Consider the following 20,135-nt stretch of genomic DNA (forward strand, 5'->3'; position numbering starts at 1 on the left):
AATAACTACTGATCAAGTATTCAATTATTTGAATAATTACGATAAGAGAAAAATTGGTTGTTAGCCTTTTGTCAATAAATAAAGTGATTACAGTCAGTGTTACAATTGACTCTGTTAGACCACTCTCCCCTACTGCACATTTTTCCACGTTACCCTGGAGGTAGTGTGCAATAACGCGTTTTTTTTACAGTGGTATCCCCAGTAGGCCTATTCCACTATTGTGTCTTTTTTCTATTTGTATAGCTGACGAGTATAATATAAATTTGATTCAATTTTTCCTTGGAAGCTTATACCACATTAGGAGACATAAAAAAAGGACCGACAGCACTATCTCGGACTGAGTAATAGCATCTCATATCGACGTTGACCCACATCTTGGACTGGGATTTACAATATAGCGGCTCTCTACGCGAGCTTATACTATAATTTCAAGTGTACACGCATTAACACGTCAAAAAACTCTGGCATGCAGGGTGATGTTGGGCGACGACGATAATGACGACGTCACCGGGTGACAACACAATGACAACGCATAACGACAACAATGCCAGACGACGACGACGACGACGACGCCGGGCCAAATTTTGCAACCGCACTCACGAGCATGGTGCAAACTTCGTCGCATGTTCGTTATCATAATTCTTTCCGATTTTCTTCCATAATTGCAATTCTCTATTCGGAATCGACAATACACACACACACACATACACACACACGCGCGCGCGTGCGCACACACACATAATATAATCAGACAAATTCCAATTATTTTTACACTTATTATAATATCGAATATTGGGCGCCAGGAACGAGGGAGCGTGCCACTCTTCCTCGGAATTTGCTCGAAGATTTTATTTGATTTACAAAGATCTCTACAAGATCACGAATGCAGACGGGTAAAATAATCTCTCTCTATGTGTTTGCATGACACGTTTTATTTATCGCTCCGTCTTTAAGATTATTTTTCTGCTGGTTGCTGCCCTGTACAGGCGTCTTTTTGGACTGCGGTCGAGATTGTCGAGAGCAGTGTCTGCTTAACATTCTGTATGCAAGTCTTCGATTACTGTAATCTTATGGCTCTGGTATGAAATTTTCCTGCTCTGTTTTTCTGCTAATTGCTGATGGTTTCTGGGGAATGCCTGCTTGCTTTGCTATCTGATTGCGCATGCGTAACTGAGCTTGTGGAACCTAGCCGAATTGAGCGGATGACTCCTGCATTACCGATGGAGGGCAGCAGCGGAAGTGATTTTGCGAGACCGAGGCTTGGGCAAGCAACCTAATTCATCTAATATTTTGGCGGAAAGAATTTTATTTGAATCAATTAACATCTCTAGAATAAATGCACTTAGAGTGTCAATTGATAGGCAATGTGAGCTGTCTAGTAAGATCATTCTAATAAGATCTAAGAAGATTCTAACAAGATGACAGTTGAGAGAAGGGGTCAGATGGATACTACGTTACGTGCCTGTAGGGATGCTTTCCTAGAAGTGTCTATAGTCCTTTATTAGATGAGAGATCAAGCGAACGTAGATAATATTAAAAATATTGTTCAAGAAGCTGTAGTTGAGCATGATAAACGTGGCCCAATCAAGTTAACGATAACAATAATTCTTTAATTTAAATTAAAGATGTCATCGTATGTATCTATAAAATCGCTCTCATCAAAGGTATCTCGAGGTTCGATCTTAGAAGTGCCTACCTTCACTAACTTCTTTGTAGTACCTGAAAAGAATCATGCGGATAGATTTACATGCGATCATCATATGACATCAAGAAGATTGTACTTGACGTACTTAGGCCAGCGTAATGTTCCGTCAAGGTCAATAAAATTGCATATGCTCCATACAAGGGTATCAGAATTGAGGCAAACAAATCCGATCTGGCAAAATTGAAGTATTATACGGAATTAGCGAACATTGGCTTAAGGTATTGGAGAACATTAAAGTAAATTCTCGGATTATTGTACATGATCCGCCGAAATGAGAACTAGACGAAATCAACCAAAATTCTTGCTCAAAATCTCAAGGCAGTTGCGGACTCTAATTTGAAGGCCATATACATATATGTATATGCCGAAGAGTAATGGGAGGGTTACAAGCTGTGTCTTGGAGATATCGCTTATAATCCGAAAAATTTTAATAAAGAATGATCGAATATATCTACGATATATTGCGTGTAAATTTGCAGATTATATATGCATATTACAGTATTATAGATGTCTTGTTTTTGTGTATGTGTGTGTGTATGGGTCATATGGCTAAGGACTGCAGAGTTATGCCTTTATATGGCCATTGATCTAGTGAACATGAGATGAAAGATTGTACTAAGAAGAGGATCCGCCAAGATGCGGTAATTGTGCACACAGTAAAATCAACAGAGAGACCCATCGTCAAATGATTGACACCAGATGACGCCGGGCGGCGGCGGTATCCTAAAAAACATAGTTAACTAAATTAAAAAAAGAAAAGTCAACTAAGTTAGAAAAAAGATCGATTGATTGATCAATCAATCAATCAATTTTCTTTTACATGTAGCTAACCACTTTACATACTTTACTAACTTACAATGTGATGACGACGATGACGTCAGGCGACGCCGGGCGAAAACAACGACGCCAGGCGGCGACGGCGGCGGCGGCGATGGTATCCTAAGTTAAAAAAACATAGTTAACTAAGTTAGAAAAGAGATCGATTGATTGATCAATCAATCAATCAATCAAAATTTTTCTACTAGCTAACCAAACTTTTCCAACTTACGACGATGACAACGATAATGACACTAGGCGATGCCGGGCGAAGACAACGACGCCGGGCGGCGGCGGTGGTGGTGGCGGCAGCAGTGGCGACGGCGGCGGTCGCATACTAAGTTGAAAAAATATTGATTAAATAATCTAGAAAAGAGATCGATAAATCAATCAATCAATCAATCAATTTTTTTTTTTATCAAGATCAAGAAATTTAAGAAATCTTGTCTTGATTTTGTCTTGAATCAAGACAAAACCAAAACAAGAAATTAGAAATTGATTTCAAGATAAGACAAAAAATTGTTATTAAGACCAAGATTTCTTGACAATAAATGAAATTTCTTGAAATTTCTTGAATTTCCGTGACAGTTTTTATTTTTAATACTTTATTATTTTATTTCTAATTTGAAAAGTTTTGAATATGTTAGGTTTCAACATTTTTGTATTTATTGATATTAATAACAGGTTATATAACAGGTTATAGTAATCTATATTCATACATTTTCACTAAATAGCAAAATATGAGCAGAGTGTAAATCGATTAATGAAAAAGTGAAGTCCCTGATCTAACCAAATTAAATTATATTCACTGATACGTCCTTGTTGTACCAGATATTAACTTTTACATTTTTGTAAAGGAATATGTATAAAATCAATATTGCTTGAGATTACTTGCAAAAGTATATTATGTATAAATATTTACGTATTTCTACTAATAGTATCAATTAAATCAGGAATGATTAAATAAAATATGTAGTAATTATAATAATTATATCTAATCTCAGGAATCTAATAATCTGAAATAGTTACATTTGGCAGTAACCTCATAATATCAAAAATGATAATTTGAAAAATATTTTTAATTTTTATTAATAGATTTGTTCATAATAGACAGTATAGGCACATTTTTAAACCATGAATTTAAACATAGTAAACTACGAGACGACTCAATATTCAATTTGTACTTATGTTTTCTTATTATCTCTTACGATGCGATGTACTCAACGAGCCACAAGGGTCTTGCTTAAAAAAATCAAGAAATTTCAAGAAATTCAAGATTCTTAAATTCAAGACAAGAAAAACAAAATTTCTTATCTTGAAAATCAAGATAAGACAAGAAATGCTTTTTAAGACAAGAAATGCTCTTTAAGACAAGAAATGCTCTTTAAGACAAGAAATGCTCTTTAAGACAAGAAATCTTGTCTTAATGAAACACTATTCTTTTTCACGCAGCTAATCATATTTTTTCAACTTACGACGATGACAATGATGATGTCGCCAGGCGACGCCGGGCAAAGACGACGAAGCCGAGCGGCGACGGCGTCGGCGGCGGCGGCGGCGGCGGCGACATGTTCCTAAGTTGGAAAAATATCCATTAATTATGAAAAGAGATGTGATATATACAAATACGTCATTTTAAGGACAAAGGTTTGTTCTGGGACACCTTGTCTATTATTTTTATATTTTAATTTATAATGTAAATAGTGTCAAGATAATATATTCACAGAAGTGCAATTAATGCGACCTTTCGGTATAATCATAGTAGTAATATATTTTTCTGGAGATGTTAAATTTGAAATGATGGAACAATGTCCAGTCCATAAATCGATAAGAAGAACGCTATTAAAATCAATGTTTGAAAAATAAGTTTCTTCTAACCACATTTTAAAATAATCTATAAGAAATATAAAAAATATAATTAATTTAATAACTTTTTTATGACTGTTATTAGATTCTTAAATGAAATATAAAATATAAGGACAATTGATGTATCAGAGATTGCAAATTTTTTATATTATTTCGTTTATACAAATTTATATTACTTTTCAATTATACACAGTAACACAGGTAACAGTAAAAATCTGTAATATGAAAATCTGTAATAAAAGAAAATTAATTTAATTATCTGATGTCATTTTAGATTTTGATGCTTTTACGATAACATTTATTGGTTTAAACAAGTTTCTTGTATTCTTAGTCTAAATAAATCATATTAACTTCCTTTAGTACAATAAATAAAGATGATGACAAATTTCTATTACACGATATTGTTGATTGTATATGAGTATGTTATTAAGGATATAGATTACACGATAATGTAATTATCGTGTAATCTATATCCTCAATATATTCTTCTAAATCTATTTTGCACTGGTTTTAAAGGACGGTTTTTTTGTTTTTATTTTCTTCATTAATATCCCAATTCCGCTAATACTTGCTCAACCGTCTCGTCTTTTGTAAGAACTGTCAAAGTCTGCGTCATCATTTAAACATTGAGGATAAGAATTTAAATCTTCACTCTATGCTTTATCGTTATCTTCAATTATTTCGAAACTATGTATTGTAATTTATAAGATTCCTAATAATCAAGATATGTTTCTTTTGTTACTTCCAATCCACTATAATAAAAAGCGCTATCCAACAATGATTTTTGTATGTTCTCTTTTAATTCAACTTTTGCTTCAGTTATTGGTGTGTTTTTTGTTTTAAGAGAAGAAAAATCTTCTCAAGCCTAGTCAACCGGCAACGATCCAAAAGTCGTCCCTGGATAGCTAGGAAGACACTCATGTCCCGAACATGGGTAAATAGGATTCGATGCAGCCGCTCCATCCCAAGAGGCGGTACAGATCACATCGCTATCTGCTAAAAAACTCTTCTTAAGACAACTGCCGTCCGAGCCTACTGAGGACGCCACGGAATCAACGACAGGTACTACATCATGGTACTTTCCAAGGATCATGGAATCTAACTCCCTCCATCTAACTCGGACACCACACAATAATAAATAATTCATCCCAAATAATAATAAATCATTCAAATTAATTCATCCCAAATAATAATAAATCATTCAAATTAACCCATCCATACTTGATCCACGGAGAAAACAGGGACATCGGACTTCTACTCAAAGTACTTCCCATGCTTCCATCAGGGCCCATCCTCGTCGGAGTCAAAAACTTACAACGCACATACATACAATACATAAAGATGTATACAAGCATGTACACACGTGTTCATTAAATGGGTGCGGCAGGTACCGAAAGAGTCTGCCAGAGAACCAAGTGGCAATCTTCACCCTGGGATTGTTCATTTGCTTCCTTGCGAGTCATTACTGCCTCGCAGAAGAACGCGAAGACCGTTTAATTCCGAAGAGAGAGCATAATGGCTCTTACTATCGCCAAATACGTCCTATCCATAATTGGGTCCAAGCCCATTTCCCCAAACAGCATACACCTCTTCTCCGCCCACGAAGGGCAAAAGAGGAGGGTACGCCGTGTCCAAAAAAGCACCACAATATAAACATACAAGAAAACTCGTCCTATCTATCTCATAGAGATATGCCTGAAAGCAGCCACGACCAGGACTTACATCACCCTGAATGAAAGGACATATCCTCTCTCTAGCCACGCGTCTAAAGACTATTGCATCTCACACCACAACTCCGGGCGCGTCCAGGGGAAATCCCAAAAGATATTCGTGCCATAATAACACATTGCTCTACGTCATGAAGGATGGCCTGAGCGCGAGGAGCGACCACGCTATCTCGTCTCAAAATTTCCCGTTGTCGTAAATATGTACAACAGTAACACGCAACATATCTAAACGGTACTAGTCTCACAAGTATGGCCGCCGTCTCGTGCGAAACAGTACGATAGGCACAAATAATGCGTAATGCAAATTGCTGCTGCAACTTTATCACATCCCGGCAGATCATTCTATTTTTTACCGCCACTTGGGTCCATACTAGAGCATCGTACATGACCATAGAACCGACGCCGGATCCGCCGATATTTGCAGTAATTCTAAAGCTATGGCCATCCTGTACGCTTTTGGTAGAAGACGAAAGTATTTCCGGAAAATCCACCGCGAGTCCAAAACAAGTCCCAGATACTTCATGGTAGACCCCACAGGAACCACGGCTTCCCTCCCTACCTGAAGAGATGTGTGAGGCATGGCTCTTCAGCCATGAAGGCCACAACCTCCATCTTATTGACAGGGACTCTCAGACCCAACTTCTCAATCGCCCTTACAAGAAAGGTCATCACTCCCAGCTCCGTACGCACGAGTGCCTTCCTAAAGGAGAACCCATATGTGACCAAAAGGGTATCATCTGCGAAACATAATGTGTTATATCCTATAGGGAGAGTAAGACTAAGTATCGAGTCGTAGCTAACATTCCATAGAGTCGAACCCACAGGACACGTATTAGTCTATTCTCGCGATCGACATACACCAGGCTCCTATCCGACAAATAGTTGTTTTCAGAATATCGAAGGCACTCCGTAACACTTTCGTTCTCAGTATGTCTCTGATGACTAGCCATGGAAGGGAGTTGAAGGCATTGGCGATGTCAAGAGACACAGTCAGTACCACACCCCCATCCCGCACACCGTCCTCCACCCATTCTCTGAGCCGCCAAATGGCATCCACATGTATAACGGTAGACTCTATAAAGTCATATTGGTAGTTCGAAATGCTCCTGGCGGAATCCAGAAATCACATAAATCCGCCCACCAGCACCCTCTCTCTAAGAGCTTGCCAGACTCATTGAGAAGACAGATGGGCCTATATGATGGAGGAGCTAATTCTTCCCCGGCTTCTTCAGGAGGACAAGTCTCGCAGACTTCTACTCAACAGGGAAGCACCCTCTCCCCCTCTCCATAATTAAAGATTCACTTTTTCGAAAGCTGTGAACCCCATGTGTACTTGGGGATTTTCGGAGTCGCTAATTACGAATCTATAATATTTTCAAAATTTAAAATAAAATAAATTTAAAATAAACATCTCGCTTCGCGTGTAAAGTCGTATACTGCGGCTTTATTATAAAACTTTAATTTACTATATCTTCTATATCAATGCCTCCATTCAATTTTTGCAAGAAATCACTCAGGACATTCTCCTCTATAACATATTGCGATAATTTGTATTGCTAAAGTAAATACAATGAAAAACAAAACAAAAACTAATAAATCGTGGCTTCTTCAGAAATATACCCTTAAAAGGAACGCATTACAATTCCTCATATAAATATTCTGAGTAATGTAGAGTATGTATGTATGCGTTTATATTATATTTAATATTTTTATCGCGTAAATAAATTTTGTAAAAATTTCCCATAATGAATAAATGAAAAATATTCTGAGATTTGTTAATTTTCTAAGAAATATTGAAAAATTTGATTTTTTATATTTTTCAGAATTCCTCTTAAATGTAGAGATTATATAAATTCTTAAAATTAACAAGATTTCTAAAAAATGTTTTTACCACAGCTGAATGTCCTTCATTTCGTCAATCTCAGTTTCTTTAATTTCCTCCACGCTGGATTTTTTCCAGTTCGTTGCCGTCTTCGATTTCTTCTGGATTATCCTCTGGATTATCCTCTGGATTATTCTCTGGGTTGTTCTCTGAGTTATCCTCCGGATTATACTCTGCGTTGTCTTCTGGGTTATTCTCTAGGAATTCTACAGTTTCTTATAGATCATATTTGAGTGTTTTTTTTCTAGCTAAACTGACTGCATTAGTTCAGAGTTTATCTTTTTCTTTCCATATTGAAAGAAAAAAGAAATTCTTAACTCTTTCTTTAATACAAATAATAAAAAAGATTCTTTAATTTCTTGTCGTCGTTTTCTGTTGTAACGTCACATTTTCTAGTTTTAAGACTCCTCAGAGCTTTTTCCAGGGCTTCATAAAATTCAACGTTGTTGGGGGTGGGAAAGTACTTATTTGAGTAGATGGCATCTAAAAAAATCGACAAAAAATATGTTAGTTATCATGTTTTTAATGATTGTTTACATTCACTTTTAATCAATTTTAATAACATCCATTGTTTCAAGTCTGATAATGATAGCCGTTCCATTTTTTTAGAAGCTGGATAATTAGAAGTTATAATTAGTCAATCTCAGAATGTTAGAAAATTCGAATAAGTTTTATGTATACGTAATCAAATATAAAATATAATCCAGGGATGGAACCATTAGTTTTACCATTATTTTCTATAATAATTATTTGACACACACACACACACACACACACACACACACACACACACACACACACACACACACACACGCACGCACGCACGCACGCACGCACGCACGCACGCACGCACGCACGCACGCACGCACGCACGCACGCACGCACGCACGCACGCACGCACGCACGCACGCACGCACGCACGCACGCACGCACGCACGCACGCACGCACGCACGCACGCACGCACGCACACGCACACACACGCACACACATCTTTCTTTTGTATAACACAACATTGTCACTCGTGATCAATAAATTAGTATTTGGTTTTCATAATCCTCGCATTTATTTTCGAGAACACTCAGTTCTCCCAAACATTTGGCGCCCAATGTGAAGCTGCGAGTGGAAAAAGCAATTGGAGATAGCAATCGTAACGGTTAAGCAACGAGCATTGTAAAATGCAATCTAACCTCAATATGGCGGATTTGAAGAGGCTGAAAGCCATACATGCCCAAATCAAGAATCAGGTAATAAAATTGAACAATTTCTTTACGTCCAATCGAAACATAACAGAACAGTAAGCACAAGCGCGTCTGGATAAGTTACAAGAGCTATGGTTAACGTTAAACAAAAATCATGTACATGCTTTCGAGGATACTTAAAGCATTGGTAGTCGGCTGCAAAAGTGTTAATATCCATTTTTAATTTTATTATTATATATATTTCGTTCTTTACAAAATATTTGTTATGCTTTGATTTGTATAATATTATATTGTGTAATATTTATACACTGAGAAGAAATTTACCGAATTTTTTAAACACTAACTTTTCGGAACAATGTCTTAAGGAAAGTACGATTTAAGGAGACTTTACGTCGTAATATCAATCAATTTCAACGAAATTTGTAGTGAGTGGTATTGATGTCAAGTGTTGCTGCAAGCAAATGGATATCCAGAAAACGATATCTTATAGATATCCCTCTTTAAAAATATCTTCAAGATATTTACAGAAGATATCTAAAAGATGTCTAAAAAAATGTCTAAAAAGATTTTATTAAAGATATCTTTGTAGAACTTTTAAAAGATATCTATTAGACATCTTAAAGATATATTAAAAAATTTTTTTAAATATTTGTAATGGATATTTACATATGTCTAATAGATATCTTTTAGAAATGTCTTAAAAGACATTTTAAGAGAGATCATTTAGATATCTTTAATATATATTGTCTATTACAAAATATATATATATATATATATATATATATATATATATACATATATATATAAAATATAATATATAGAGACATACATATGTGGGAATGCAGGATCATCTTGATTCTGTCGATATCGATTCTTGTATCGATAGATCCGTGCATCGACCAGTGCATCGATGGTGCTGAGAGCAGTGCTTGTGGCGCGCGAGTAGCATTAAGACACAGAGATGTAAAGAACGGCGAGTGATTTTTTTTATCTTTCGTGCGTGGGTGACTCAAGTTCGTGTACGCGATCCTACATTTGGGAGCTCATTTGAGATCGCGACTCAAATCGAAAATCGAGCAGTGCGAAAGAACAATTTATGACGCGGGATGACGAATCGAGTCGAAGAAATAAGAGATCGTAAAAACGGGAACGAGGCCACGGTAAACGTCACACAGGAAACGTCTCCTACAGTAACGTGTACGGCGACTAGGAAGATATTTGTCGGGCAAAGCGATCACAGACATCATGACGAACGAAGGAGCAATCAGAGAAGATAACACGAGGACTTGAGCAGCTAGATCTCAACGGCGATGTTACGAAAAAGGACGAAGGGCGATAATGGCGAGGACAACGCGAAAGGAGAATTAAACGTAGCGATGTCGAAAGTAGAACTACAGAAGCAGCTATCTAATTTAGGGCTACCAACATCCAGTCTTAAAGCTACTTTACGCGAAAGATTACGCGCTGCATTAGAGGCAGACGCAAATGATGCGGACGAAATCGATAGTGCATACGAGATGGCGAATAAGACGATCGATGGAAGATCAATGGCGGTGACAACGCGCGATCACGCTGGCGATCTCCCACGATGATCGAGTGACCTTCAAAGTAAGTCATGAACGTGAGGTGCGTACAGGAGTCTAACCTTCAAAGATGTTGAGGAGTCATTAGGAACGTTTAGCGGCGATAGCGCTCAAAATATGCAACGATGGTTGGTATCATTCGAAGAAACGGCAGACATGTGCAAGTGAATGGATGCACAAAAGGTGATATATGCTAAAAGGGAATTGCGCGGATCTGCAAAACTATTTGCAAATTCCGAGTGTCACTTACTAACATGAAGGAATTTGAAGAGTGCTTTAATAGAAGAGTTTGCCAAAACGATGAACAGCAGGCAAGTGCATAAGGAGCGCTGTCAAAAAGAAATCGAATGAATCATACCAAGAGTATATTTACCGAGTATTAGAATTGGCGAGTTATGCGAATATCGAATTGGAAGCCAAGATTCAATATATAATTGATGGAGTGAACGACGAAGAATCTTATAAATCTATCTTCTACAGTGTGACGACAATTAAGGATCTGCGACAACGTTTCCTGTAATATGAGATGCAGAAAATTAATTGAGGTAAACTGAAGCAATAATTGAATATGGCCACTAAGAAGAAGATTGCAAATCAAACGCCGGTGAACATAACAAGATGTTTTAATTATAGTGACACAAGCGTTTAGGCAAGGACTATCCAAACAAGACGAAAGGACAAGTGCAATGAATTCGGACACATCGCAGCAAATTGTCTCAAAGATTTGACTCCAGGAAATAAAGATACTTCGGCGAAATGTAACGCAGTATGCTCGCAGAATGATAAGAAGACGTATAAGACCATGAGGAGATTTTGGGGAAAGTCATTATTGCAGTTATTGATCCTGGCAGCAACTAACACTTGACGTGCCAGCTGTTTATATATATAATATATATATATATATATATATATATATATATATATATAATATTATTTTGTTAAAGAATTAAAATTTATATATATCCCATATATATATATAAACAGTATATAAGAACAGTATGTTTTATACGTAAGCCGATAAAAGCACACGAAAAAATATAAACGACTGATTTGAATTATGAACTTTATTAAATCGTTTGTAATTTTTCCGCATCACTCTGCAAGTTCAGACCTTCGATTTATTTTTTAATAAATATCATTTCTGATGTCATTCTTTTATGAAAGCATGATTCTATGTTTAACACCTGAACGTTATCCCAATTAATTTTGTGACCACAATCGATCTGATGCTGTGATAATACGGTCAGAGAATCTCGATATTGTTCCACATAGTTAACTATAACAGGTACTAAAAAAATTTTTTTATATTTACAACTCGAAACACGATCAGAAAACATTTAATTAACCAAAGAATATTGTAACTACTACTAATATTGTAACTACAGAATCTGGAAATTTTGCGCAATGCAACAACTAAATAGGAACATTTGGACTATCTGAATTATTGTAATAAAAAGACAATTATCTTTGGATAATTTTAATCTGTTCGGACTAACATCAATTACGTGCTAATTTTAAAAATAAATTATTAAATAACGAGCGGTTTTACGTTACAAGTAGACATGTCATAAAACTATACACGTAGACGAATTTTTTGGAGTAAATATTTGTAATTATTATGTTATTACTGAAGATGGCCTAATGTAAGACCGAAACGTTTATGTACTTAATTATGTGAAATTAGATTATAATGTTGTGTAATCAAATATAATCAATCGCTAACGATTCCTGGCATTCATGGTTTATATTCTTTATCTTTTCGTTTTTAAATATCAGATACTTCGAAAGTATCTTTAGATACATTTAAGATACTCTTAAATTAATTTTATTGTAATAATGGTAATGTAAAAAAATGTATTAGTTAAACGAATCATTTATTTATTTTTCTTACATTTTTATAGATAACAGGAAAAACTTATCGTAAAACGATGTAGGATAAAATGCTTCATTTCACTTATTATAAAATAAAAATAAATAAAAAATATATAAAAAAAACTATAGAAATTAAAACAAAAAAAAATGAAATAAATAATATGATATTGAAATGATTTGGAGATATATCGCCTTCATTTCTGTAAAACAAAAAGCATTACATTAGCATGCAATGTATAAAAGAAATTCACATAATATAAATATATGATACTTACTTAGGCGCCTTACGCTCAAAATTTTCCATCGTTGTTTTTGACGCACCAATCCGCTAATGGCAACGAATAAAAAAAAAAGGAATTTCCATCAATTTGCATAATACAGGAATATGAATGCAACAAATTTAATATTTTCTTTTGTAATAATATATTTGACATTTAATATGACATACTGTTATATTTTCTGGCTTTATTTTTTAAAAATATTCTGATTACGTCTTCAATTGTTAAGATGTCAAGTTCTATCATTGATTACATAATTAAAACTGTTCACCAATTCTTTTTCAATTGATATCATAGCTAAATTGCATAACCGCATCATTGTATTTTTTAGATAGTTCTTTATTATTTTTAATTTTGAAAAAAATGCCTCTGCAGTGCCACAGACATTGACAGTTAATAAGATCTGTAATGCTATTGCTAACGCTATTTAAAAAGATTTCCAGAAAATCACTTTTAGCTAATTCATTTAAAATATCAAATAAAGTAGAGCTTTATATTTACAAGAGTAAAAAGCGCTGCCTATTAAAATTTTGCGCCCTACACTAGAGCGTACCTATTCAGTGCTTCGCAACGCCTCCGGATACTTACAATTCTAAATCTCCAACTCCGGATCTGACGGCCAAATAATTCTTCCAAATGGAAACTTGCAACTTCCTTCCACATATCAATTCTACATAACGCGACAATGGATTCATCTGGATAGGCGATAATTCAGAGAATCGCTTGTTGATATGTGGGAAGAAGTCGCAAGTTTCCATTTGGAGGAATTATTTGGTCTCCGGCAGTATGCACTAGATCCGGAACTGGAGATTTGGAATTGTATCATAAATTTATGTCATATGTGAACTGTTATACAGAAAGCTTTACATTAATATGCAATATATAAGAAAAGTTTATCTTATATATTGCATGTTAATATAATGCTTTTTGTATAACAGAAACAATGGCACTTCAACATCACATTTTTAAAAATATTTATTTATTTATTTATTTTAATTTAATTTAATTTTACTTTATTTTATTTTATAATAAAAATTAAAATAAACATATTTTTTCAAAATAAAAAATTTTATGTAATGCGAAAGAAATATATGTAAATTATATTACTTGTACATCTAGTCGCTTCCTTCTTATCTTCGCGCTATTAAATTACGCGTATCGACAGCATCATCGCACTTGATGGTACATCCTCGTATTAACATTCGCTTCCTTTAAATCATTAAATAAAAAAAAATGTATGATAAAATATCTTTGCGTGAGAAAAAGAAAATACAACGGAAGCCATTGCTGTGGGAAAGATGATGACACATGAGAGGAAGAGAAATGGTAAATATATGCGGTAAATGTATGTGAACTCACATGCTGGTGTGGTGGATTGACCCGGTCGATGGTGGCGGTGGCGCGCTGTGGCGGACGGCGGCGGCGGCGGCTGTGGCATAGCGAAACGTCATCACGTGTATCATATTTATGTAATTTATCGATTGAGATCCTATGTTTACGTAAATATAGAACCCCAATTGTCACTGTTTACATAAACAGCGATACTGTTAATCGGAGATCTTCCCCGCGTTGACCTCCCGCGCGTACGAGTACCCCCCGTTCCCCCCTCAGAGAAACACGTTAGAATCCGCCTATTCCTCCTACTTATTTTATATAAATTAATCCTATTTCCGCGCTGACTCTTATTAGCCTTAATTTTATTATTTATTATTTAAAAATTTGAAAGTCCGATTTAAATTATTTTCTGTTATTAGATACAATAAAGTTAAAATATCAATCTTATAACATAAATAGTAAAATATAGGATTATTTTTAATAAAAATACAACTGAAAATTTCTCGGTAATTATTCAGAATGCGGCCTTCATCTCTGATTTCGATGAAATTAGGCTCATTCGACGCATTTTTGCGTTACTACACTTTATCACTTTGACAGATTTCCTACTTGAGTACGTCAACTTCAACATTTAATATGCCTGCTAATAATATCGTGCTATTATCCTCAAATAGCACAATAGCGCTTGCAAAGTGTTAAAAAAGCGCGTACAACCTTTTTTAGCGCTTTGTTAACTTTATAAGCGCTATGTACTACTTGGGTCTCAGTTCACCGGTCCGACCCCGTTTTTTCTTATAAATTCTTTCATTTCGTGCAAAAACGCGTTGGAGGTAATGGCAAAAGTTGTATACGATTCTATCATTTTGGTTCTTCTCAAACAAAAAATCTAAATAGTTTCATAAATTATAATGTACTCTTTATCGTCTGACCGAGCTTTTTTTTTAAATTGATGGAAATAAATATGTTTGAATTTTTGACAATTTTTTTGTTTGACACATATTATATATGTTATTGTATTTTGGAAACTAAAAATATTATCAATAAAATCTTCGGCTAAACGATAGGGAGTACATTATAATTTACAACACTTTGGATTTTTTGTTTCAGTTTTTTTGGTTCGGTTCCGCCATTTCGGTGGGCAGGTCCCTTTGACATTCGATCCTATCATTTCGATGGGACGATATTCATAATCCGTTTTTAAAACTGTCTTAAATAATATCTTAAAATGCTAATACAGTCCTCGGATTGACTTATTACATCTTAAGATTGTACTTAAGACAGACTTATAGGCCTTCTATAATAAGTTATTAGTCATAAATCAGAAGTTAGCTAAAAATTGATCAATCACAGTCGTCAATTTTTAGTGTCTGACTTCTAATTTATGGCTGATTTATGGCTTATTATTGTAAAAGGTACATTAAATATAATAAAGATGGAATAGCTACATATGTGCAATGTATTTATGTACTGACAATACATGTTACATCTTAAGTTAAAATGGCATTGCGAACAAAGGAAAAAGTGCTATTACATTACACGTGTATATATATATATATATATATATATATATATATATATATATATATTTCAAATATATTTTGCATTCGAAGATATATCTATGTCACAGTCAGAGTGTTCATTTAGTAAAAATATACTTATTGTAACTTGCTGTTAGTTAATGTATACATTGACCTATAAGTGTATACATTTACTAAAACACTTTGAATATGATATACTTATATACATTTCATAAACGTACAGTGTCATATGAAAATTATGCATATGACTATTGACTATGTAATGTATGTTATATATATGTATAGCACATATATATGTATAACATATATATTATATAGTGTGTCCAAAAAGACCCTAGATTTATGAACTGAACAAAAAGGTAACTATAACTAATCGTGAAGGAATGTGAATTGTACTTGTATTGGCATAATACGCTAAAATATAATGTGTTGACCTATGACTATTCATTACGGCCATCCTTGTGCTATAAGACCCTTACATAACATTTTTGGAAGAAACGCTTCAGACAAAAGTTGTAAGGTTTCAAAGAAGCTATCTACTGATCTTCAGTTTGACCTAGGGTGGCGTCTGCAGGGTCTGATCAAGGTCTGATGCAAGGTCTCATCTATGTTTTTTTAATGAAACATACTATTTTTATTAGTAGACTCTAATACACAGTTATTATTATATGTTGATTTATACGAGGATATAAGTTCGAAAAGTTTTCGATCTAATATAGAAATGATCCCACAAATATCAAACTGCTATCATTTTAAAAATGTTTGATCCTTTACAGGATTACTGTTAAAATTTCAGACAGATGTGTTCATTAGTTTCTTTGTTTCGGTCGTGTCAAGCAATCAGCTTTTGATTCCTTCATGACCATGCATCTATTCATATAACTTCAATTACATAATAAATGTATTTGTTTGTCGCTTTATATTATGTGTGTGTGTGTGTGTGTTATATATGTGTAATAAGTTTAAATATTATGTTATATAAGTTATGTTACATAACTTTTTGATGTTATGTAACTCGTGTTTTTATTATAAAACATAAATATACATAAATACACAATTACTAAATATATAAAAATGCATTACATATCATTATTTTTAAATTATCTGTATTGTGCACCTACGTGTGCACAGTAAAAACCGTTTTATATTTGTGTTGAAAATACAATCCACTCAAGTCCTTGTTATCATTATGTGTTGAATTTTTTAACATATTCGAGAGTTAGTTTAATAAAATGTGGAGTTACATAATACCATAAAATTTTACATACTACTTATGTAACCATCTAACAGAAAGATAAATCGCTGAGGGAATTATTTGAGACATTACTTAAGAATCAATAGGAATTACCGAGCAGCAAGCATTACTAGGTATTATTGTCTTACCAGCCATTAATTAACATCATTGTCATTCTTTAAATTAAAACTGTTGAATATTAATTATTCAATTATAACACTATATATATTATATTATATATTATATATATTATATATTATATATTATATACTATATATATTAATTATTCAATTATAATACTATATATATTATATACTATATATTTCTTATACATTAGCAATCAAGTATTTATACAAATTTGGGGCATTACTGGGAAATTACTTTATCACTCGAATTAAATATCTGGATGGGGTATTTTTGAGATTAAGAAATCTGTCACATTCATACAACATATACAACACTACTGGGGCATTACATAAAGATTCAACAATAATGCTCCGTAATTCTCTCAGTGGTTTATTCCTCATATCTAATATATATATATATATATATATATATATATTCATCTTGTGTTAAATTAATCTAAAAATTTGACCGTTTGATACATGTAATTTATATTAAATTCGACACATTTTTTTCCAACAGTGACAAAATATACACAAATATAAAACTGTAATACGATACAAACTAAATAATGCCTAAACTATGTTTTTTATATTAAATTGATTAAATTTTCTATTTTTTTATTAATAGAAACATTGTTAAGCATTATTTGGGCATTAGCGGACATTACTAGGGCATTACTGAATATTACTGAGAATTATGGGCATTACTGGGCATTAGCGGGCATTACTGAATATTATGTAAAGTTTTGGCAGTAATGTCTAAGAATTAGGTATTACTAGACATTGGTGTACAGAATGTTGATTAGCGGTTTACTCCTTGCCTCTACGTGAACAGAAATGCTTGAATAATAAAAAAGGGAAGAAAAGTATTGTAAAGGAAAAAGGCAGCGAGAATGTATAGTTTAGCGGCCTTTTATTATGAAAAAGAAAATAAAAAAATAAAAAAATAAACATTTTGATTAGCACCTCGACGGGGGCGGCACTACTTTTCGTGTCACAGCCTCCATCCGAATGATCCGCGGAAAGACTCGGGCGGTGGGACGCGACGGCGGCGGATCCGGATGATTTCCGGGGACCGGATGATATTTTGGTGATTCTTGTGTCCACCGAGGGTCGATGAAGACCCGCGGGTCGAACACCCCGACACGATGGTATTCCCTTACAAGGGACTGAAGAACCTCTTCTCGGCCGGTCCTCCTAGTACGGCCCATATTATCCTGCGAACATTTTCTTCTCTTGTATTTGCCGTGATATTTAGAAACAATTCCGTGCATGTGAAAAAGAGTGCACAGGTACCGATGAATGAGCCTCGGCCTGATGATCAGTTTTATTGTCCTGTACTATTCGCACTGAGGATGGAAAAATGAAGCAAAACACCTTGGTTCCTTTTTTTGCAGGAACGCATTTGTGGAGGATGAGCAACGGAGAAGGAACGATGCAAGGTTGAAATGTGGAGTGCTCTGTAGGAGCGCTTGCTCCCCGCTTGGAAGGCGGCCGTGTGCTCGAAGGCGAGCCCGTGATGATCTTGGGCAGGAAGATCCGAAGACGCTGGTCAGTGCTCACGGGCCGGTGCAATAGCATGGGATAGATATAGGAAGGAATATCTCAGATGCTCAAAAGGGCATCGCTCGAGAAGTGAGAATCGGAGTACCGCAACTTAGATTATATGTCCCTAAATCTAACGCGGTGCACTCCCACGCACTGTACATCTAGTGGACGGCATAGACGACACACCACACTAATTCACTTCGCGATAGCTCGAAACAATGATGCTAATACAAGAAAGAAAGAAGAAAAGAAAAAAAAGAAAAAACTTTGAGATAAATTGATCACTGCTTTTTAATAAACTATTATCATTGTACAATTGACGCACTACTTTCACAAAACTCAACGCGAGATAACTGACGAGTTCAATAAGCGAGTAAAAAATGAATTTAGCGTTCAAAAATTTAGATTTAACAAAACATCGATTACAAAGTTGCACAAAGAGTTCCGATTACAGTGTGACTTACTTTTCGACTAGCGAAATGTTCTTTCGGATACCAGCTAAATGCTTACAAAATGACTAAATTACAAAATGCTTCTACCAAACTAACAAAATGCTCTTACTAAAATGCGTTTTTTTTTTTAATAATTACATAGCAAATCTGACAATTTGATGAACGATGTAATTTTATCTATCGATGCAATGTATACGACACCGTTTTTATTTTATATAAGTTTTTATATTATTATTGTTTAATTTAATATTCATGTTAATCAATTGGTCATTCATTACACGGCAAATTGGCATTTGGATAAAAAAGAACAAGCTAAATTGTCGGGATTCATCATCTTGAATTTTGCGTTACTCATGTAATTTAGACTTATATTTCATTTATTGATAAGGATCAATTGAAGGGTTAAAACGTCTATTTTATTCGTTTTCTTACATTCACACGAAAATAAAAAGTTTTTTGTGCATCCGAACAGCCAATGTGCTCTGATGGGCTTTTTTATATTTTTCACTGGTAAAGTTTACTAAAATGCGATGCCCGCGAAAAGTTCTCGTTTATATACTCTTACGGGGTGTCTTTTCGCAATGATGGAATAGCCCAATCATATCTCGCGTTTCATATGTTAACATTATTCTAGATTGTTCTAGAATATGTATTCTTTATTAAAACCGGTAATGATCGTTGCTATTAATTTCGATTTCAGAAAAATGCCTTCATTTTGAGTCATTTAATGGGGTACAGCAGCAACTCTAAGTTCTAGCTCCTGTTCTCTTTCTAAATGATTATTTAATTTAATTAGAGCCTTTTATGTGCTAGCTTTCGAATGCATTGTTAATACCACGTTTATAAGTAAAAAATGTAACTAGTTAGCATGATCAAGCTGATTTGTTCCTTTTTTTCATAGATTTCCGAGAAAAAATATTTTACATATATAATTTATATAAAATTATATATGATTTTGTATATTTGTATATAAA

At 34.4% G+C, this 20,135-nt stretch overlaps 2 protein-coding genes across 3 annotated transcripts in view; both read right to left on the bottom strand.

The window, feature by feature from the left end:
• Positions 1-218: 218 nt before the first annotated feature.
• The window catches only part of LOC105143060 (uncharacterized), a 42,530-nt gene continuing 22,613 nt past the window's right edge, over positions 219-20,135 (bottom strand). Inside the window, exons 2-6 of one of the 2 annotated variants that reach the window (XM_011051045.2) lie at positions 8,006-8,479; positions 3,997-4,095; positions 2,754-2,858; positions 2,562-2,644; positions 219-2,428 (exon numbers count right to left, since the gene is read on the bottom strand). In XM_011051045.2, the coding sequence (XP_011049347.2) occupies positions 2,427-2,428; positions 2,562-2,644; positions 2,754-2,858; positions 3,997-4,095; positions 8,006-8,025 (309 nt within the window). In that variant the 5' untranslated portion in view covers positions 8,026-8,479 and the 3' untranslated portion in view covers positions 219-2,426. Of the gene's footprint in view, positions 2,645-2,753; positions 2,859-3,996; positions 4,096-8,005; positions 8,480-20,135 lie in introns of both variants that reach the window. The other variant, XM_087412261.1, reaches the window with a different exon arrangement.
• The window catches only part of LOC105143117 (putative cation-transporting ATPase 13A5), a 73,789-nt gene continuing 66,290 nt past the window's right edge, over positions 12,637-20,135 (bottom strand). Inside the window, exons 4-6 of the mRNA XM_087412263.1 lie at positions 14,289-14,358; positions 14,037-14,138; positions 12,637-12,979 (exon numbers count right to left, since the gene is read on the bottom strand). The gene's annotated coding sequence lies outside the window, so the exon portion shown is untranslated. The remainder of the gene's footprint in view (positions 12,980-14,036; positions 14,139-14,288; positions 14,359-20,135) is intronic.

Source organism: Acromyrmex echinatior, chromosome 13, assembly GCF_024713525.1.
Source record: "Acromyrmex echinatior isolate Ae372 chromosome 13, ASM2471352v2, whole genome shotgun sequence".
Classification (NCBI taxonomy): Eukaryota; Metazoa; Arthropoda; class Insecta; order Hymenoptera; family Formicidae; genus Acromyrmex; species Acromyrmex echinatior.